The sequence below is a fragment of the Strigops habroptila genome, chromosome 6 (assembly GCF_004027225.2).
Source record: "Strigops habroptila isolate Jane chromosome 6, bStrHab1.2.pri, whole genome shotgun sequence".
Lineage (NCBI taxonomy): Eukaryota > Metazoa > Chordata > Aves > Psittaciformes > Psittacidae > Strigops > Strigops habroptila.
The window spans coordinates 28,857,950-28,875,979 of NC_044282.2; the positions used below are offsets into that span (position 1 = coordinate 28,857,950).

The 18,030-nt window shown below is 36.2% G+C and overlaps 1 protein-coding gene across 4 annotated transcripts in view; it reads right to left on the reverse strand.

The window, feature by feature from the left end:
• Positions 1-258: 258 nt before the first annotated feature.
• Positions 259-18,030, reverse strand: part of TTK (TTK protein kinase) — a 28,552-nt gene continuing 10,780 nt past the window's right edge. Inside the window, exons 6-23 of one of the 4 annotated variants that reach the window (XM_030490555.2) lie at positions 16,271-16,414; positions 15,877-15,985; positions 15,711-15,786; positions 15,530-15,630; positions 14,619-14,718; positions 14,072-14,168; positions 13,364-13,545; positions 13,103-13,239; positions 11,456-11,582; positions 10,320-10,412; positions 7,997-8,154; positions 7,758-7,909; positions 6,387-6,511; positions 5,990-6,070; positions 4,426-4,602; positions 3,683-3,773; positions 3,352-3,449; positions 259-2,632 (exon numbers count right to left, since the gene is read on the reverse strand). In XM_030490555.2, coding sequence (XP_030346415.1) covers positions 2,543-2,632; positions 3,352-3,449; positions 3,683-3,773; positions 4,426-4,602; positions 5,990-6,070; positions 6,387-6,511; positions 7,758-7,909; positions 7,997-8,154; positions 10,320-10,412; positions 11,456-11,582; positions 13,103-13,239; positions 13,364-13,545; positions 14,072-14,168; positions 14,619-14,718; positions 15,530-15,630; positions 15,711-15,786; positions 15,877-15,985; positions 16,271-16,414 — 2,138 coding nt within the window. In that variant the 3' untranslated portion in view covers positions 259-2,542. The remainder of the gene's footprint in view (positions 2,633-3,351; positions 3,450-3,682; positions 3,774-4,425; positions 4,603-5,989; positions 6,071-6,386; positions 6,512-7,757; positions 7,910-7,996; positions 8,155-10,319; positions 10,413-11,455; positions 11,583-13,102; positions 13,240-13,363; positions 13,546-14,071; positions 14,169-14,618; positions 14,719-15,529; positions 15,631-15,710; positions 15,787-15,876; positions 15,986-16,270; positions 16,415-18,030) is intronic. The other 3 variants (XM_030490557.2, XM_030490558.2, XM_030490556.1) reach the window with 3 other exon arrangements.

Below are 18,030 nucleotides of genomic sequence, written 5' to 3' on the forward strand. Positions count from 1 at the left end.
CAAAGAAGGCTGGTGTTGCACAGGCACAGAAACACCACACCCTGGGATAGTGAACGCTCTTTTACAAGCACTAGCTCTGTCACAGCAGCATAGTCCTACCTGGCAACTGAAGGTGGTGAGGGCTTAAGAGTTTTTTAAAAACAGACGTTAAGCAGAGGCCTGATAAAATTACACAAATATTGTTCTTCATTAAAGAACTCTTTTTATTATTTGAAGAGTTGTTTTGCGGCTTTGAATATGAGACAATTGAGAACAAGGTTTCCCACCTATCAAGGAGTGCTTTTATTACATTAGCAAGCTCTGAAGACTTCATTTAAAAATCAAAGCTAAAGTTCGGGAAAGACTACAATACTTCCAAGTTTCTTTCATCATTTGACATCAAAGTGCGCATTATTCTTCTCTCACTCTTCAGTTCTTATAGGACTATCAAGCAAGTTAAGAAAAAAATAAAAAAAAGATACATCAATGGGAGGAAAGATAACAAGAACATAGAAATAAAGTCTTTTCCCAAATATTGCTGTTGAGATAGGTATATTCCAGGCATTTTCTTTAACTTTCAAAGTTGTCAGTAATGAGTGATCCCTTATAAACACTAAGGGAAAGTAGAATAGAGCATGCAGTACAATATGCTTTTTACTATAGGTGTAAGATAAGCTTACCTAGACAAAGAGAACATAAAAGTATCTCAGCCCTGCTAATAAACATGGCAAAGGCAGTGGGAATTCCTCTTTCATAGGGTGAAAACAAAAGTTCTCAAGAACAATATTCACATCCTCAGACCATCAACCACAACTACCCAGTGTTTTGTGATGCTGAAAGTCGACTTTCCAGATGGCATACGGATGACGGAAGTGCTATGAACACGCCCCTCCACCACAGAGGCAGAAAGAATTTCCAGGCACTGGATTTGCTCTCCAGTGCTTGGATACACAATGTCAGGTAACAAAACCTGGCAGACTGAACTAGGCTACACCCCTTCTTCAGAGGCCTTATGAAGATCTCGCAGTACTCTTCCGGGTTCAGGTTCAGAGGTAACCAGTAGCACCAAGCTGCTCAGATTTTTGAGCCTTGATCTTTCAGAAGTCACAGAAACAAAAAGGCACAAAAATCAACTGGTAAATCAGTGAAACCTGACATTAAGATCAAAATTAAAAAAAAATAAAAAATAAAAAAAAAATCCTGTGAATCCAGAAAATCTGAAAGAAAAAAAATACTCAGAAGGGGGAAGTGACTATTTAAATACACGCTTACAACAAAAGACAAACTTCCCTCAACTTCGGTCTCTGTGAAGCATTACGTTATGACATCTTTTTCCAATTGCAGTTATCCAAACTTAAACACAAATAACAAAAGCTATCACAAAGACTTAAAATATTTCAGTGCTCATCTGAAGGTAAGGTAACATGACCTGAGTAATCCAACAGGCAGAAATTGTCAAGGAAAGCTTCCCTTGTGCTGACCAGCTTTTTCCATCATTGATCAAGGAGTATGTCATACTCAATTCACATAGCTAAACAATGAAAGAGACACTTTAATAATGAAGTTGGGCTCTTTATAAGCAGGGCTATCATGAATGATAGGCAAAACAGACCATTCAAAATGCTTGATCAATAAAGAGAGCTCCACAATTTAGAAGGCAAAGGGCAGGATGGCAGCTGTCATGAAACCGAAGGCAAGGGATTTTTTTTCCCCAGTTTAAAGTTATTAGATATTTTAACATCTCTGAATTAGGTAAATTTAGAATTCTTACACTTGCACCAGAAATGTAGCTCTTAAAACAAAGCCCAATCAACCCACCAACAATCACATAAAAACCGGTCCTGCTACACTTGGTATATTTTAAAGAGTTCTTAGTATTAATGCTTTTAAAAGCCCAAATTAGTAATTTCTGACCATCATTAATCTCAATGGGTTTTCTATTATTTTGAAATTTGAAAAGCATATTGGATTTTTAGCTGCAGTTTTAATAGAACAAAAGCCATTCGATTCATGTAACTTCAGAACAGCAATTCCATCATGTCACTTAACCACAGGAACACCTCAAAAACTAGGTGACATTTACATGTGTATATCAGCATTGTAACTGACCGCATATTAACAGACATATTTGTTGGCAAAGGACAGAACAGCATAATACCCTGCATTCATACCATAGCAGATATGTCAAAAAACACTTGCATGTTTTTCACGTACACCAGTTGGCCTTCTAGGAACTTCTTTGTTTAGCTTCAGAGGCACAAGAGCTTGAAGATTCTCATACAAGTTTTTGTACTCCAAACACTGTTGTGTTTTATAAGTAACAAAGACCATAACCACCAACTAGTAATTTTCATTGTTCAATCCAAGTGGCATGCAAAGAGTGAAAGAGCCCACAGTGAAAAAGCATTCACTCAAATTCTTTTTAATGATCTGCAAGCATTACCAGAAGACGTAAAGAACATTTAAAAATGTGAACTTTATGCTGAGTGTCTTTTTAAAAGCTAGCAGCATAAAATCTTTTGAACAGACCAAACATCTCTGTTGCATCTTGAACAGTAGTACATCATTTTGTGGTCCATGATTTTTGACTCCCAAGTTTTGCAAATGCCGATACATCAAGACTTTTACCACTGTTGCACTGTTCATATAAAGTCTGAAAGTTAATAAAAAACACAGTTGCATCACATATGCATTCAAACTATAGCTTTGTAACAAACATCGCCATTTGAAATAAGACATCACATACTGAAACATTCCAGACCACATACTAAAATTTCTCTCTCAAATCAGAAAATATCCACATACTTAAGACAGCTTTGGTGGGAAGAACCAAGTTGGTAAAGAGTTACCAAGCTTTTATTTCAGGCAGTAAACAGAGGCTGGAATACCTAAACATACAGGGACTAATCTACATGCATCAATGTGCTAACAATTCAGCAACTTTGAGGAAGTAAGAACAATTGCAGTCCATAAGCCTGCACAGTAGATCATTTCTCCATAATGATGGTTCTTAACTTAGAAGACCTACTACAGTTTTGGGCAGCTTAAAAGCAAGGCTGCACAGTAAGGACTATTTTAGAGAGGAGATGCTAGGGCAGTGGGGGACTTGGAAATAAAGCAATACAGATGTACTAGGAGGTGGAAAGGAAAGAAGAAAAGCTAAAAATCAAGATTACCATCAACCTTTCAACCCTTCCCATTCAGAAGGATGTGGAGATTCTGCATGCTTGTAAACAAAAGCACTACCATGTGCAATGTTTTTCCAGCTGTAGTTAAAGCTCTGATGTATGTATTCTTTCAGCTTTCACTACCAGATACCCTAACCTTTGCGGGAACATGTAGTCTCACACAAAACACAAACAATTTACTTACCCTAGCAGCTCTAGAAATAGAGTTGGGAGAATTCAAGCCAACGAGCTGGCCAAGGATACGTTTCATTTCCTCTGTTGTTCCTTTTGCATTTGGAACACCTGCAATTAATTTTTAGTTATACTAAAGCTGTACACAACTATGTCTAAATTACCAGGGCAGTTTGTAAGAGCCTTAAGAATTAAAATACTGAAATCTTTTCTGAAACATACACAGGCAAACAAAATGGATTGTTATGCCAACAAGTGGTAAGTGCACGTAAGAGTAAAGCATTGTTTTCTTAAACTGAATTATAAATACTATTTAATAAAAATGTACTTTAAAATAAGTGTACCTGTTTGACAGTGACTTTGAATTTGAACATAGGGATGTACCAGCAACTCCGAAACAGATATTCTTTGTTTAGGGTTTCTTATTAAACAGCGCTGCAAATGAAAAAAAGAGGAAGATGCTTTGCCTATAAATTAAAATTTTTCCTAGGAATTAACAGTGAGTATCTTTAAGGGACCATGTAGATGCATGTCAGAACTACTTACTGCAAAAGTACATACTCAGAAAGACCCAAATTAACCTAATTGCCTTCATTAGCAATTATCTTTATTCTAAAGCTTAGTATCCTGCTTTACTCAAGCAACAATGTCAGAAGAGGTGAAGACCAGAACCTACAATATCCTTTTATTCCAAACGGCACAAAGACACCGAGATCTGAGAGTTAAGGGAATAAGTTATTATGGATTTCAGTTTATTATCTCCAGAGCAACACGATTAAGGCTCAAGTAAAAGCATGAACCAAGTTTTAAAAGCAGACAGATATGCAGGGTGAGGGAAAGGGATGGTCAGTACAAAAGCTACTGTATTTACTTTATGTTGCTCAGCCAAGGGAGTTAAGCCAAACTTTTACCATGGAAGCTATATGAAGCAGCTCTAGCTTAATTCTTTTGGAACAAGGCCTGTCACTACAAGTGGCAGTGAGCATTTAATTGTGAAAGAAGCTTCTCAAGCACAACTCAGTTTATGAAAATATGCTTTAAAAAATTGCCATTATTTGACTCAAAATTAACCCTAAGGGACAGTTACCTTTAGCACATCTTGAAGATCCTTCTCAGCAATATCTGGAAATTCTATTTCATAACTAGGATCAACAATAGCATGCATTTTATTCATTGGATTTGTTATATGTTGAAATGGAGTCCTTCCATATGTCATACAGTACAAAATGCATCCCAGTGACCACACATCACTTTTGGGACTTATCTAATATAGCAACAACAACAACAACAACAACAAAAAAAAAAAAAAAAAAAATTAGTCCTCACTTAAGGAACAGTCCCTTCAGTCAATTTATCGTATACTTATACAGTCATTTCACTTAACAGTATATGTTTAGCATAACAGATCTTAGTAACTATCACACAAAAATCACCAAGACAGCATGCCATTATCTACAAAGACAGTGATGTGTCTTCATTCACCAATATTCTCCAAGAAACCTATTTTTTTTATCTTTGAAAAATCACTTTACTTGAACTTAAAAATCATAGGTAGTTGATAACAGCAGGATTCTAATTTCAGATTTATGAGTAAATACAAATAAAAGAATTCAGAAATCAGTGAGACATGTCAGCTATGTCCCTGCAGTGGGAAACCAGTGAGACATGCCAGCTATGTCCCAGTTCCTCTGGGTTTAATGGATTCAGATCCATACTTCAACCACCCCCCGTGCTGTTCGTGACAGGAGGACTTCCCACGTCTTCCATTGAAGCTGAAACACGTTAAGAAAAGCACATAAGGTTGGGGGAGTGGTGAAGAGGGAGGTGGGTAAAGAGGCACACAGGGAGCCTGACTCCCAGCACAATAGTTAGTTTGATTTCTGCTTACATCAGCTGAGCTCCAGAACAAGTCTGCACTTGGCATGTAATTTTAGAAACCTAAAAAAGGTAAAAAGTCGCATCCCTAACAAAAGAAATCCATCCATAAAACATTCTATTCTGTATTTAGGAAAACAAGATTGTGATTCACTACATAGTAATACTTCTATTTAACTGTTAAAAAGTCACAATCTTTGTGCATATGCACATACATAAGACTTTTTTAAAACACTTTTCCATAAAACTATGTACCCCTCTTAACTGAAGTTTGACTTCCTAGGTGAAATTGCTTTCCTTCAGTGCTTTCCTTCACTTTCCTCATCATTCACATTCCATTGCCCTGGTGAAATTATAAAGAGTTCTACAATACACAGTACTCCATAGCACAGAAAAATAGGATACCCAGAACTCATACATGTTTCCCCCTAAAACACTAGACTTCATTGCATCATCTTTTAAAAGACCTTATCAGGTATCACACATTTCTTCCAAAACCTGCCTTTCACTTAAAAGAGTTTCAAAGTATGACTATGTTTTGCTTGCAATTTTACTGATTAATTCAGCACTTATTTTTCTAAACACTGTCTCCAAAATGCTTTTAGGTAGGGAGAGGAATAAACTTAGCCTTCAATCTCTACCCATCATTGTGGCACAATGGATTTTCTTGTATTCTGGTTTCAGTGGAAGATTTTGAGAAAACTAAGTTTTAAAATATATGACTGAATCACTTTCTTAACATGAAGGGAATAGCAGAAAAAAGGATCATGTGTTACCTTGGACCGAGATTTCCCATTTTCTCCATAGGAAGACATATCTTTTATTGCTTCAGGTGGCATATAATTCATTGTGCCAACCTAGGCATAAAAATGTAAAAATATTCAAGTAAAGCATACATTTAAAATTAACTCACTTGATAAAAAGTTAGATTTTTGTCCCAAAGCACTGAAAAGCATCCTGCAAATTTGTTTCCAGTAAAGCTGAAGGCCATTGTTATTCTGTTAGATTAAAACGTGTAAAAATTCATATATCTGAATATTTATATACACATATAAAACAAATTCAGCATAAAAGTTCAGCATTCATTGAAATTACTACATTAACATAATCAGCAAGTACTATAGCAGTATATACACTAGAGAAGTCTACATCAATTTTCCAGAAGTATGTTACCTGAGAATCTTTAATGATGCTTGTCACATCTGGCTGCATTTGGTTTGCAATGCCAAAGTCAATTAGCTTTAACATCCCATCAACTATTAGAAAGTTTGCTGGTTTTAGATCACTGTGAATAATGCCTGTATATTAAAAAAAAAAAAAATAAAAATAAAATAAATTTAAAGTCAACCCAGGTTTAGTTAATCCAAGTTACTACTATGGATATTTTTATTGCTCAGTTCCTATAACCTATATCTCTTGCACAGAGATAAGGTGCAGATCAGTTTTACCAGGCCAACACCAAGCTATTCTTTGCAAATTTCAGGAGTGTTTCCATTTCTTTTTAAACAGTTAAGACTTGCATGAGCTTATAGTTTGAACTATTACTTCTTCAAACCTGCAGGCACCCCAAAATAACTCCAAGAGACTTGAGTTGCATAGTTTCTCTCAGTTAGGGAGAGGCTGTATGTCTACACTGCCATACTGAATTGCTATTCTGGAACAATTCAGTGGCTTATCCAGTCCTGTAGCTTTCTCTTCAATAATCAGCTAAGCAGGTACTTAAAAGAACCACATTGCTTAGTCTGATAGTCTCTGCTTCCTTATCTCCAAGGTACCATTCACCGCAGATTACACGACTGACCTCAAACACCCTACTTACATGATTATGAATTCTGGTTATTACCCATATAATCAACCAATCCACATTTATATTTTGCAGAACTGTTCACTTCACGAACACATCACAATAGAATGTAGCCTGTGTTTTAGCTGTCATTCTACATTATTGAATATTCCAGTGTTCTTGTGCTGTAATGAGGTGATGCTCTCTGCTATATGTGCAGGTCTCTTCACTTTTTTCCTTAAATATGAAAAGGATCCAGATCTGCTCTCCTTTATGTTACAAGCCAAACAATACAGATGCATGCACTTCAGCTACATAGGTAAAGAAGAAAGGAAGACCTGAAGAACTAGGAGAAAAAGCTGATGCACTGTGTCAAAGTAAAGACAACAGAGCTGTGCAAGAAGCTTTGACATTAATGATAGCTTTTTGGAGAGGATGAGTGGCTGAAATTTGAGTTTTTAATGGAGAACAAGCAGTGTTTGGAGCATACAATGTAGTCTAATACAAAAAAGATTATTTTCTGGCTATTGCAAGGAAATAGAAAGCATCACACAATGGTAATACTTAGAGAACCCTTTGAGTTTGCAAAATCAGCCTACCTCTGCATCAAGATTTGTCTTGTCTCACTGAAAATTTTTCACAAGACAATAAACACCCATCTTTGAAGATCACCAGGTTTATACCAAAATTAAGGCAGTACCACCTCCAAAATTTAAACACATCTGACATAACCTATACAAATACCTAGAATTATTTAATACCATATTCATGGATTGTGTGAACAGCTTCCAGCATATTTTTCCAATAGCTCTTTCGTTCCAATGGATCAATTTTTTTCTTCTTTTTGAGCCAGCTATTGAGATCAATATTTCCACACTCCATTACCATGTAGATATGATGATCAGTAATTTCACTGAAAATAAATAAATATACTTATGGTAAAATTTAAGGCAACTTCTTTACGTAAAAAGATACAATTTTAATAAAAGTGTTTACTCACTAGCCATAAAGGCGGATGATCTTATCACTATGTTGCTGCAGTTTACTCAAATGAGCAATTTCATTCTTATAGCTCTCAACAGTCTGTTGATCAGCTTCCTCTAGATTCACATACTTGACAGCATACAGCTGCTTATTTTCATTTAGTACTTGAAACACCTGCAAAACAATATCAGTTAATAACTTAACTCAGTCCTAGTTCTGATTTACTATGGTTCTTTATCTCACCACAGCCAGAATTTCAAAGAAAACTCTACCTTTTCAAAAGCAAGAAGCAACGCTAAACTTACAAAGAAGTTCATACAAGGCAGCATAAGGAAAAAATTTAGAAAGAAGCCAACAGTTACAGCAAACAGCCCTCTATCAGAAACCATCTTGGTACCACATTATATTTCATTAGGTGTATTTGATCACAAGTCTGAAATGTTCCTAAGATGAAGAACACAAAATAACACCTCCCACAGAGCTAAGGATTTGACCCGCCACTGCACATCCATTTCATCATACCAAGATGACTGAGGTTAGACCGCATAGCACATCAGAGGCTGAGGGCACTGAGCCTGTTCAGTCTTAAGATGAAAAGGCTACAGGGAATCCTATTGCTGTTTTCAGCTATTCAGAAAGAAGGTATGTAAGACAGATTCCTCTTGAACCACCACATTATGAGAGGCAACAGGCATAGCTAATATCAAGGAAAACTCCAATTAGATATCAGGAAATTTTTTTCACTATCATGTAGGCAAACAGGAGAACAGGTCATCCACAGAGGTTGTGGCACCTTGGCAATACTCAAAACTCAACTGCAAAAGGCCTAACTATTCTATGATTCTATGAGCAACCTGCTCTATTTTGGTCTTGCTTTAAGACCACCACTGAACTAAGTGACATGCAGAGGTCCCCCTCCATCCTGCTTCATTCTACAGCTGTACACTGCCAACACAGGAAGCTTTTCTTCCTGGAGGTCTCTGCTGACTGGAGGCCATGTTATTCCAATCTACAAGAAGGGCATGAGGGAAGACACAGGAAACTACACATCTGTTAGCCTAACCTCAATTCCTTGCAAAATTAGAAAGATCATACTGGGTACTATTGAAAGGCATTTAAAGGACAATGCAATCATCAGGCACAGTCAACATGGGTTGACAAGGGGCAAATCCTTTTAACTGATCTGATATCCTTCAGTGATAAGGTCACCCACCTAGTGCACGAATGGAAGGCAGCTGGATTTTTCCATCTGCTGCAGATTAAGTACTACATAGGCTGTTACTGAGGATTAACCAATGAATGCATGTATCAAATTTCCCTTACAGAAATCCTTAGGCTGTCCCTGTGATTAGCAATACAATCTTCACAGACAGAAGCAATAGGTGAAGCAGAGGTGTGGGAGGCAGAAGAGAAATTTAAGTCACATAAAACTGTTTGTGTTGGTTTTTTGTTATAATTCTCTCTCCTGAACAAGAGATTTTGCCAGAACTGTTTTCCAAGCTCCTATGACCTCAAATTTCTCTACAAAAAGCAACTCACTCACCACTTCAGTCATACTTACACTCCACTTCTCACACAAGTTACAGAAGTAATACAAGGATGGTCTCTCCACTTCAGGAGCTTTAAATCAACCTTACAAACCATGTAGTTCCCAACAATGTAATCATACCACCCTAAACAATAGTGCCTCAAATCAAGATATACAGTAATAATGCAGCACATCTTAGAAAAGCCAGTTTTATTAAGAATTTTAATACTCACTCCACCACAGAAATTATATTCAACCCATCTACCTTCAGGCCTTCATGCAGAAAGCAAAAGGAAGTGGGCTCCCACCATTTTTTACTGATTTAAGTGAATTCTTTTTTAAATGCTCATGACAGTTGGGTGATCACTTTTTCCCCAGATCTGTAGGTTCCGTTCAGTATTCTGACTGCACCTTTCACAGTTTTGTTCACTGTTTACCCTTTACTTCAACACCACTCCCTTTATCTACTCGCTGGATTTACTTTATTTCTCCACTAAAATGAACAGTACTGTACTTAACATCCTGTGATAATTGAAGAATGGTTTTCATAATAATTAATTCGGTTAGTATTGCAGGCTATTTGAAGACTCAGATAAAACTGCGTTGTACCAAATCTAATCTGTGCACTACGTTTCTTCTGCATCCATGAGGGATAAAGTCTAAGCATAGCATCGAAAAAAAGTCTAGGTTCTCTGGGTCAAACACTTTGTACATGTTAGTACTAGGCACTCTTTAGATGACTTCACCATGTATGCTTACAATACAACTACTACTATATGAATGACTGTAAAAGGATAGAGAAGCATCTTACCTTACTGGAGCCTCCACTACCTATTTGCTTTAATATTGTATAAACTTTTCCTTTGATAGCAAGACATTCATGTGAAGGTATAGAAGTTGGAATCTATGTAAATACAGAAAGAGGCAATAAAATAACTATTGGTTATTATACATGCAGCAGGACATGGTAGAGCTCTACTTTTTATGAAGTTAACATGCTTTAAGTTGACTTGGTCTTTCTGAGCAAGATAAAGTGTAGTAAGGCTAAACTCTAACTGAAAGCTAAAGATCATCATAGCTAAAGTATTTGTATAATGATCACCACTTGGCTTGTAACATTATTGAACTCATAAAAAGATACCAACGATTTTCACACTGGAAGTCAAGAAAAGGGTGTTTTTTAAGCAGGCTTCTCAGTTCATTACAAACACCCCTCTCTTTACAGAAACTATCATGCCTAGATTATCTAAGAGACTTTCAGTCACAGCATACTCATAGCTGTCCTGCACCTACTATTTTATTTGAAGTTAACTATTAACTAGCAAACTTCAGTGCTGTGAAGCTGAAAGAGCCTGTATTGCCTATAGCTGCTACTACACCAAGCTGTAGAACGGCCACCAATTTTAGGTAAATTAAACCTGTCCCCAATTCTGTCTACCTGAATGTGCAACCCGTCTAAGATAATCAATTTCACATGATCTCAGGCCACTACAAATGCATTAAAATGAAGAAAGAACTTAACTCTTCATACTTCACCTCCCTCAGACTCATGTTTTTTTTTAAAAAGGGCTGTTTCTCTTTATAGGTACTCCACTGTAGTGGGTAGTACCATTATAAAAGCATAACAGAACAAAAATAGTCACTCTACTTCTGAGCCTTCTCAGATCCTACTTCACAAAAAAGGCAAAATTTCAGACACAAAGCCTTCAAGATTTTGACACAACTGAACTGATTTTTCAAGAGCTGACTTTTTTTACCTAAACTCAGACATATACATGAAGAATATATGAAGAAACAGTTATCTGGAAAATAAGCAGAGTACTTTCAGTTTCTCATCCAGAAAGATGAACAGTACTTTAGATAAAAATACATACATATATTTAACCTAAAGAAATCTCCAATGAAAACATGTACTGAAAATGGTAGAAGACAGCCTAAAATTGTTACCTGCAAACCAACTTGGTTTTGAAATGGAGTTGCTGGAGTATGTGGTAGGAAATATGGGAGCTGGCTGTAGGGAGTAGAAATTTGACATCCTGGTAGAAAGTTGTTCTTCACAACTGGCGTTCTGAAACTAAAAGAAATTATGAACAATGTATGCATTTAGTTGTATTTTTAAATTATTCCAACAAAGTTTAAAGCTACAGTGCTTCTTGAAAGTTAAACCCTATTTGACTAGCAAAAACCCAAGCCTGTGTTACATTCAATAATTAGCATTAAGACCACTTTAACCTCTTCACTTAGAAGTCCTTTAGAAATACACTTCAACTATAACATACTTGGGAATTATTTCTGAACATAGTAACTAATTAAATCTCCATATCCAGATACTAGCTGGATATAGGGATACTCCCCACAAACTGGAAAACAAAAGCACCATATAACTAGAAGACTGTAAGACAAGATAGTTTGAGCCACATTTGGTTTTCTTCAGCTTACTGTTCTTTATTCAAAACCTTTTTAAATGAAGAGGAATTTTAAGTGAGCATACTGAGACAAACAACTTCAAGGCAATCATGAAAGGGTTTTTTGAGAGCTGTAGCTATGCTGTATATGAGCAGAAGCATCATGTATTTAAGAAAACTAAAGATTGCAATAAATCCTTGATGTTTTTTGATTTGTTCCCTTGATGTATTTACTGTACATTTAGTTATGTTACCAAATACACTTTTTTCCCCTACAGTATGTACATAAAGTGATGATAAGATCAAAATTGGAAAAGAATTCATATGCCTAGGACTTTTTTGTGGATAATAAAATGATGAAGTTGGGGGGGGGGGGGGGGAATGTCAAAAGCATGGTTCTCACTGAACACAAAAGCACTCAATAATTGTGCATATTAACCATGTGCTGTACATACTGGGTGTAATGAGAGCTTAATTTAAAAAAATTTGTATTACCGAAGTTTGAAAGAAGCAAGAACAGAATCTATTCAAGGACTACTTTTATCAAATTCAACTATGAGATTTATTCACTACATATATTCTAAATTCCGCAGCTAAGGAGGTCATACCAACAGGCACAGTGGTTACTCATCACACACTTTACCTATGTGATTCATACCAGGGACTTATGAAAATAGTAACTAATCATATAATTAGAAAGATTTATCAATGTATGCACAGTGGTTTATGCCTAATTTCTGATTACATGGATAAACAAATGCTAGCATTTCCTAACTTGAGTGCTCAATTCTGCAAGCATCTAGATTCCTTACACTTGTTTTTTTAAACCCACAAACACTTGCATCACGGGAACTAGACTGATATGCAGTTATCAATCTAAAAAGCCTGTCAGCCTCAAGAAAACAAGGCATCCAAAAGATAGTGTCACATAGCAGGCATTAAAGAGGTAAATGCTCCAACAACGATTTAGTGATTTGATGGTGTACTTCCAAATGCTGAAAAGCTGACAGGGAAGACAAAGTTCCCTAAATGCAATCTGAATTGTAAAGTCAGCCATTTGACATCAAGTGTTGGAAACACTCCGAAATCGTTTGCTATCTGAAGAGAAACTTAAACCTTGTTAAAAACCGCTAAAGTCTTCCCAGATATTGACTACCATTCTTATGTGCAGCTCAAAGAAGCAGCTTACCAGTCCATATAATCACTGTATCTGGTGCTTGGCGTTCCACAAACATGTAATGGATCACTTTTCTTAGTAACAGCATCTGGTGGTGATAATCCTTTTGAAACGGGATGACCAGATTGTTCAAGGCTCGACTGTTTTCCCTACAGGGGGCAAAGCATGATCTTATTCTACACAAGAAGCCACAATCCAGAACAAATAAATTGTTTTTTCAACATGTGAAGGCTGCTGCAGCTAGAAAACCACTACATATTCCTGTTATTTTACCTCTCTACAGCAGCTTTTCTGCGTCACTTCTTGACTTGGCCATTTTTTCCTGGTGTTAACGCAGTTTAATCTAATCTGCTCCAACTGCTTTCTATAGCTTTCACCAGAACTAGATTGTTGCTGTTGACTTTCAAGACTCCTTAGCTCTGGTATCTTCAGCTCCTGATGCTGGACTTTATTTTCTAAGGGGGAAAAAAAAAAAAAAAAAAAAAAAAAAAAAAAAAAAAAAAAAAGGAAAAAAAGGAGAAGAAAAAAAAACCCAACAGTCAGATTAAGACGACTTGATATTTAGTACTTGAAAGTTTCTGGCAGATTTCTCCCACAGTCTCTAGAAGAGTTTTACCTCATTTTCTGTGTCAGAACAAACACACACAATTGACTTACTGGAATCAGGCATTAATAGGCATCAATGCCTTCAGGATTCATATTCAGTTCAATGTAGTAATATAACAACTTTCTTAGGAAAATTTTAGGATACTAGTAGAAAAATCTTAGGATACTACTGTAACAGTAACAGACTCACAACTGCTTCCTTCAACACACAGAACAAGATCATATTCATAATTTGCACTACAACATCCTGGGACACTGAGCAAGTTTATAAAGCATTGATAATAGGCTTATTGCAATACTTCTAATTTGAAGTCTGTTGTCTGAAAATACAGACAACCTAGAAGAACTGCAAAACCATCTCATATTAATAGTTACCTTCTTTTTTCACTGCAAGACTTGTACCATTTTTGGCTTTGAGAGTTACAGTTGAATTGGTAGCTGTTTCTGAGCTGCTCTCATCCAACATCTGCAACTGTAAAGAATTTTTTTTCTTTAAGGACTAAAGAAAACAAAGAGCATCTTAAAAAATAATCAAAGAAGATCCTAAGCACAGTGTCCAAAAGACATTTCCTTGTGGTAATTAGTAACTGATGGATTACAAAGCAAATATGCTTCAGAAAACAATTCAGGGTAAATAAACAAGTATTACTGATACTATTTTTAAATCCATCAACATTCTGAAATTCCATTATAAAGTTTCTATAAAAAGAGCTAAGCGTTTTCTATTCCTGACTTTATTATGCACAACAGTTTTCAACCGTAAAAGCCACATCAAACATTTCTATTCACAACTGATTACTTAACAGTAGAAATAAGGTAGAATTTTCACTTGAATTGGAAAAAAGTGTTATTTTCTTCTCCAATACCATAGGACAGTCAGGCAGATTTCCTTATACCTATTTTAAAATAAGATTTGAGTTACCTTTAAGTCTCCCAGGTCATATGAATCACTCCCATTAGATTTTGGTTCCGATAGTGGAAAAGGTGCAATGAAGGCCGTATGCCTGGAGCCAGATATTTGCCTATTGAAACACCATTGTTAATTACATTGCATGCCAACATATAATGTAGTGATCACCTTTTGCAGACCAGATGAAAAAGGCGATTGTACGAAGACTTTTGGCTACAAATTTCAGATATACAGAAAGGCAGACCTGCCTACTCTGACAGCTAAGTGAGAAACAATATAAAAAAAAAAAAAACCCTGTAGCACTGCCAACATCGTTCTGTGAAATGACAGAATTGGTTGTCTTCCATAGAAAAGAGTAATAAGCTATGGCTAGGATCCTAAACTCCAGTGGTGTGGTATTTTTAAATCCTGACAGAACAATACTATTATGCAAAATACCTTAATCCACTACTTTCACAGATTCAGAATATCATGCTTTAGTTAACTTCTGAGAGTTTAAGTATGTAGGTCTTACCCTTTAGCTACATGTTTCTCCCCAGAGTTCCTATTTCAGCATGAATTTAATCACACAGCAATAAGAGAGGACGAAAGTTAGCATAACAGGCTCCACTGGGGAGAAAAAAGCTCTCCTCTGTTTACTTTCAGGCTTTGCTACAGATAACACGTAGCAAAGTGCTATTTTAATTGGCAGATTCTACCACTGCTGAACAGTTACTTCACAATAAAACAAGTATGACCACTTTCTTAATATAATGATTATCGTATGATTTATGCTAAAAATGAGAATTTAAAAATCTTTGACATTACAAGACTCCGTTAATATTTAGATCAATTTTAACATCTTACATTTCCACTGTCCAATAAAAACACTGTTGAAAAGGAGTATTAAATATGTTGTGCTGTAGTAAACTCAGCAACCATACCTCTTCATAACACTAGCTGTACGTGGGATATCTGTCTTCTCCACATCATCATCATCATCATCAGTTACTAGTTTAACAGGAACCCTCCCAAAGGGGCAGATCTACGAGAAATTGAAAGTTATCAATTGTGTAAAGCAGAATGATAAGTTTGAGATTTTGAAACAAGTGTTACAGGTTCTACCTGGTTAGATTTGTTTAGTGGTCTTAATGGATTGTGGTAATTAACTAGAGCATCAAGTTCCTGTGATTTTTCCTCCCTGAAGTCAAGAAAAAAGAAAACACAACATTGTTTAATTTTGGTTTAAATGATGTTTTAAGAAATTCAAGTTAAGAAATCAAGCCATTACCCAAGCAAAAGTCTGGTAACAGTAGAGGAATTTTCACCACAATCGTTCCTTTTCATGCTTCTGTGATTTCCAAATATGCTCTGAAGTCCAGACTCTTGTGTGCTTGATACTGTAGGTAAATTAGTTAGAATTATTCAGATAATACTGCAGATTGTATTTGTTTCAAAACAAAAAAAAAAAAAAAAAATCCTATGGCTCCTACAAGCTACAGATTACCGCATTGAAAATGGAACCAAGCACTGAAGGAGTAAGATTGAGACAGATAAATATGTTTGCTTATTAGACAACAGCAGATTATGACTTATCTAGAACAGATAAACATTAGAAAGATTTTTTCCAATCTAGTATTACAACATGCATAAACTCAACCAACATTTTCAGTAACTGCAATTACCTGCTATGTTCTCTTTCTCCTCATCCGAAAGCAACTGCTTTTTTTGTGAATCAAAGTTTTGTAGAGCAGTTTCCAACATTTCTAGTGGAACAGCAGAGCACTCTACAGCTTTCTGAAGGAGCTGCTTACACTTCTTCGCATTTCCTAAGCGGTAAGGAGCAGTTACAAATCAAGGAAATAAAAAAGATTAAAGTCTGTAATGGAAAGCCCAAGACGACAAATGAGTATGTAGTTATTGATTTTAATAAAATGGCTCTGCTTCATGGGACACTTTGAACATCTAAATTGTATCCTAAAATACAGTTAAAGAAAGTACTGGACCAAAAGTCTGTTTTCCATTGGTAGTGGTTTTACCTATAAAAACCAGAGGTAAACAACAGAATATTGAGTCAGATGTATTCACAATCTAGAGTGTAGAACAGACAGTTTAATCTCCTTTAATTATTTATCATAGTTAATTTGGGGGATAATTTCTCATACCAGGCAGAATACAACAGCTTGCATGATACTGACAAAAACCATGAAGAAAAACAAACCACAAAAACCTCAAAATATATCCATCAAGGCTGCTTCTTTCAAAGAAGAAAACAGCTTTAAGGCAACATGCTTGTCTTTCTGGATAGAGCAAGCTGCTAAAGGGAGGAAACAAACGGAGTGAAATAGATCACTGCTCACATCACCCATGGAAGGGAGATTAAGACAACACCCAAAAATAGGATTCTGTGGGTAGGCAGCACAACCCTGCTACTAAGTACCACAGCCACATCACCTACACACAATATGAGAGAAGTGATATAAGCCCAGGTGAGCTTTGCAGACTACTGACCCAAAGTGTTGAAGACCTATTGTTCTAGACATATTAGAGCATAACTCATATAGTCTAGAATAGTCTATATGGCGAGCTGGAAGAGCAAAAGAATAAAAACTCAAAGAGTTTAATAAGAGAAGGAAAAAGGAAGAAAAGAACAAGTGGTGCAATCATTTGTCACTTCCTACCAACAGACCAATGCCCAGCCAGTCTTCAAACATCTGCTACTGAGGAAAGGCTATCCCCCAGCAGTTTTTTATTGCTAAGCATGATGCTATACAGTATGAAATATCCCTTTAGTCCCAGCTGCACCCCCCGCCAGCCTCTTGCCCATGCCCAGCGTTCAAGCAGAGAAGAGGCCAAGCAAGAAACAGAAATCCTTGACACTGTGCAAGCACTGTTCAGCAACAGTTAAAACACTGGTGTGTTATTAACACTGTTGTAGTCACAGATCTAAAACACAGCTTCATATAAGAAAATTAATCCCACCCAAGCCAGATCCAGTATACCAAGGCACAAGATAAACAGAAAAAAAGGAAACCAGAATTTTTAAGAGACATCACTCTCATATTAGAATGGTTTGCCTAAAACAGTTGTATGGAACTATATGGCAAAGACTATCATTCTATTTTAAATACTGACAAACTGCTCCCCAACTGGAACATGGCAGCAATGATACTGTCAAAGTCAGTCCACACCATTTATGAAGCAAAGAAGATATGAACCATCTCCACTGCCCCAACATGAATGTTCAACAGCGGAACAGGAAACAGAAGAATCAAATCAAAATCCAATTGCTAGCTACTTAACCTGAGTGGCAGAGGCAAAAATGTAATTGGACCAAATTACGGCACATTCTGGTTTAATTAAAAAAAAAATTAAAAAAAAAAGTAAAAAAAGAAAAACCCAAGAAAACACACACCCCAAAAAAAAAAAAAAAAAAAAAAACCCA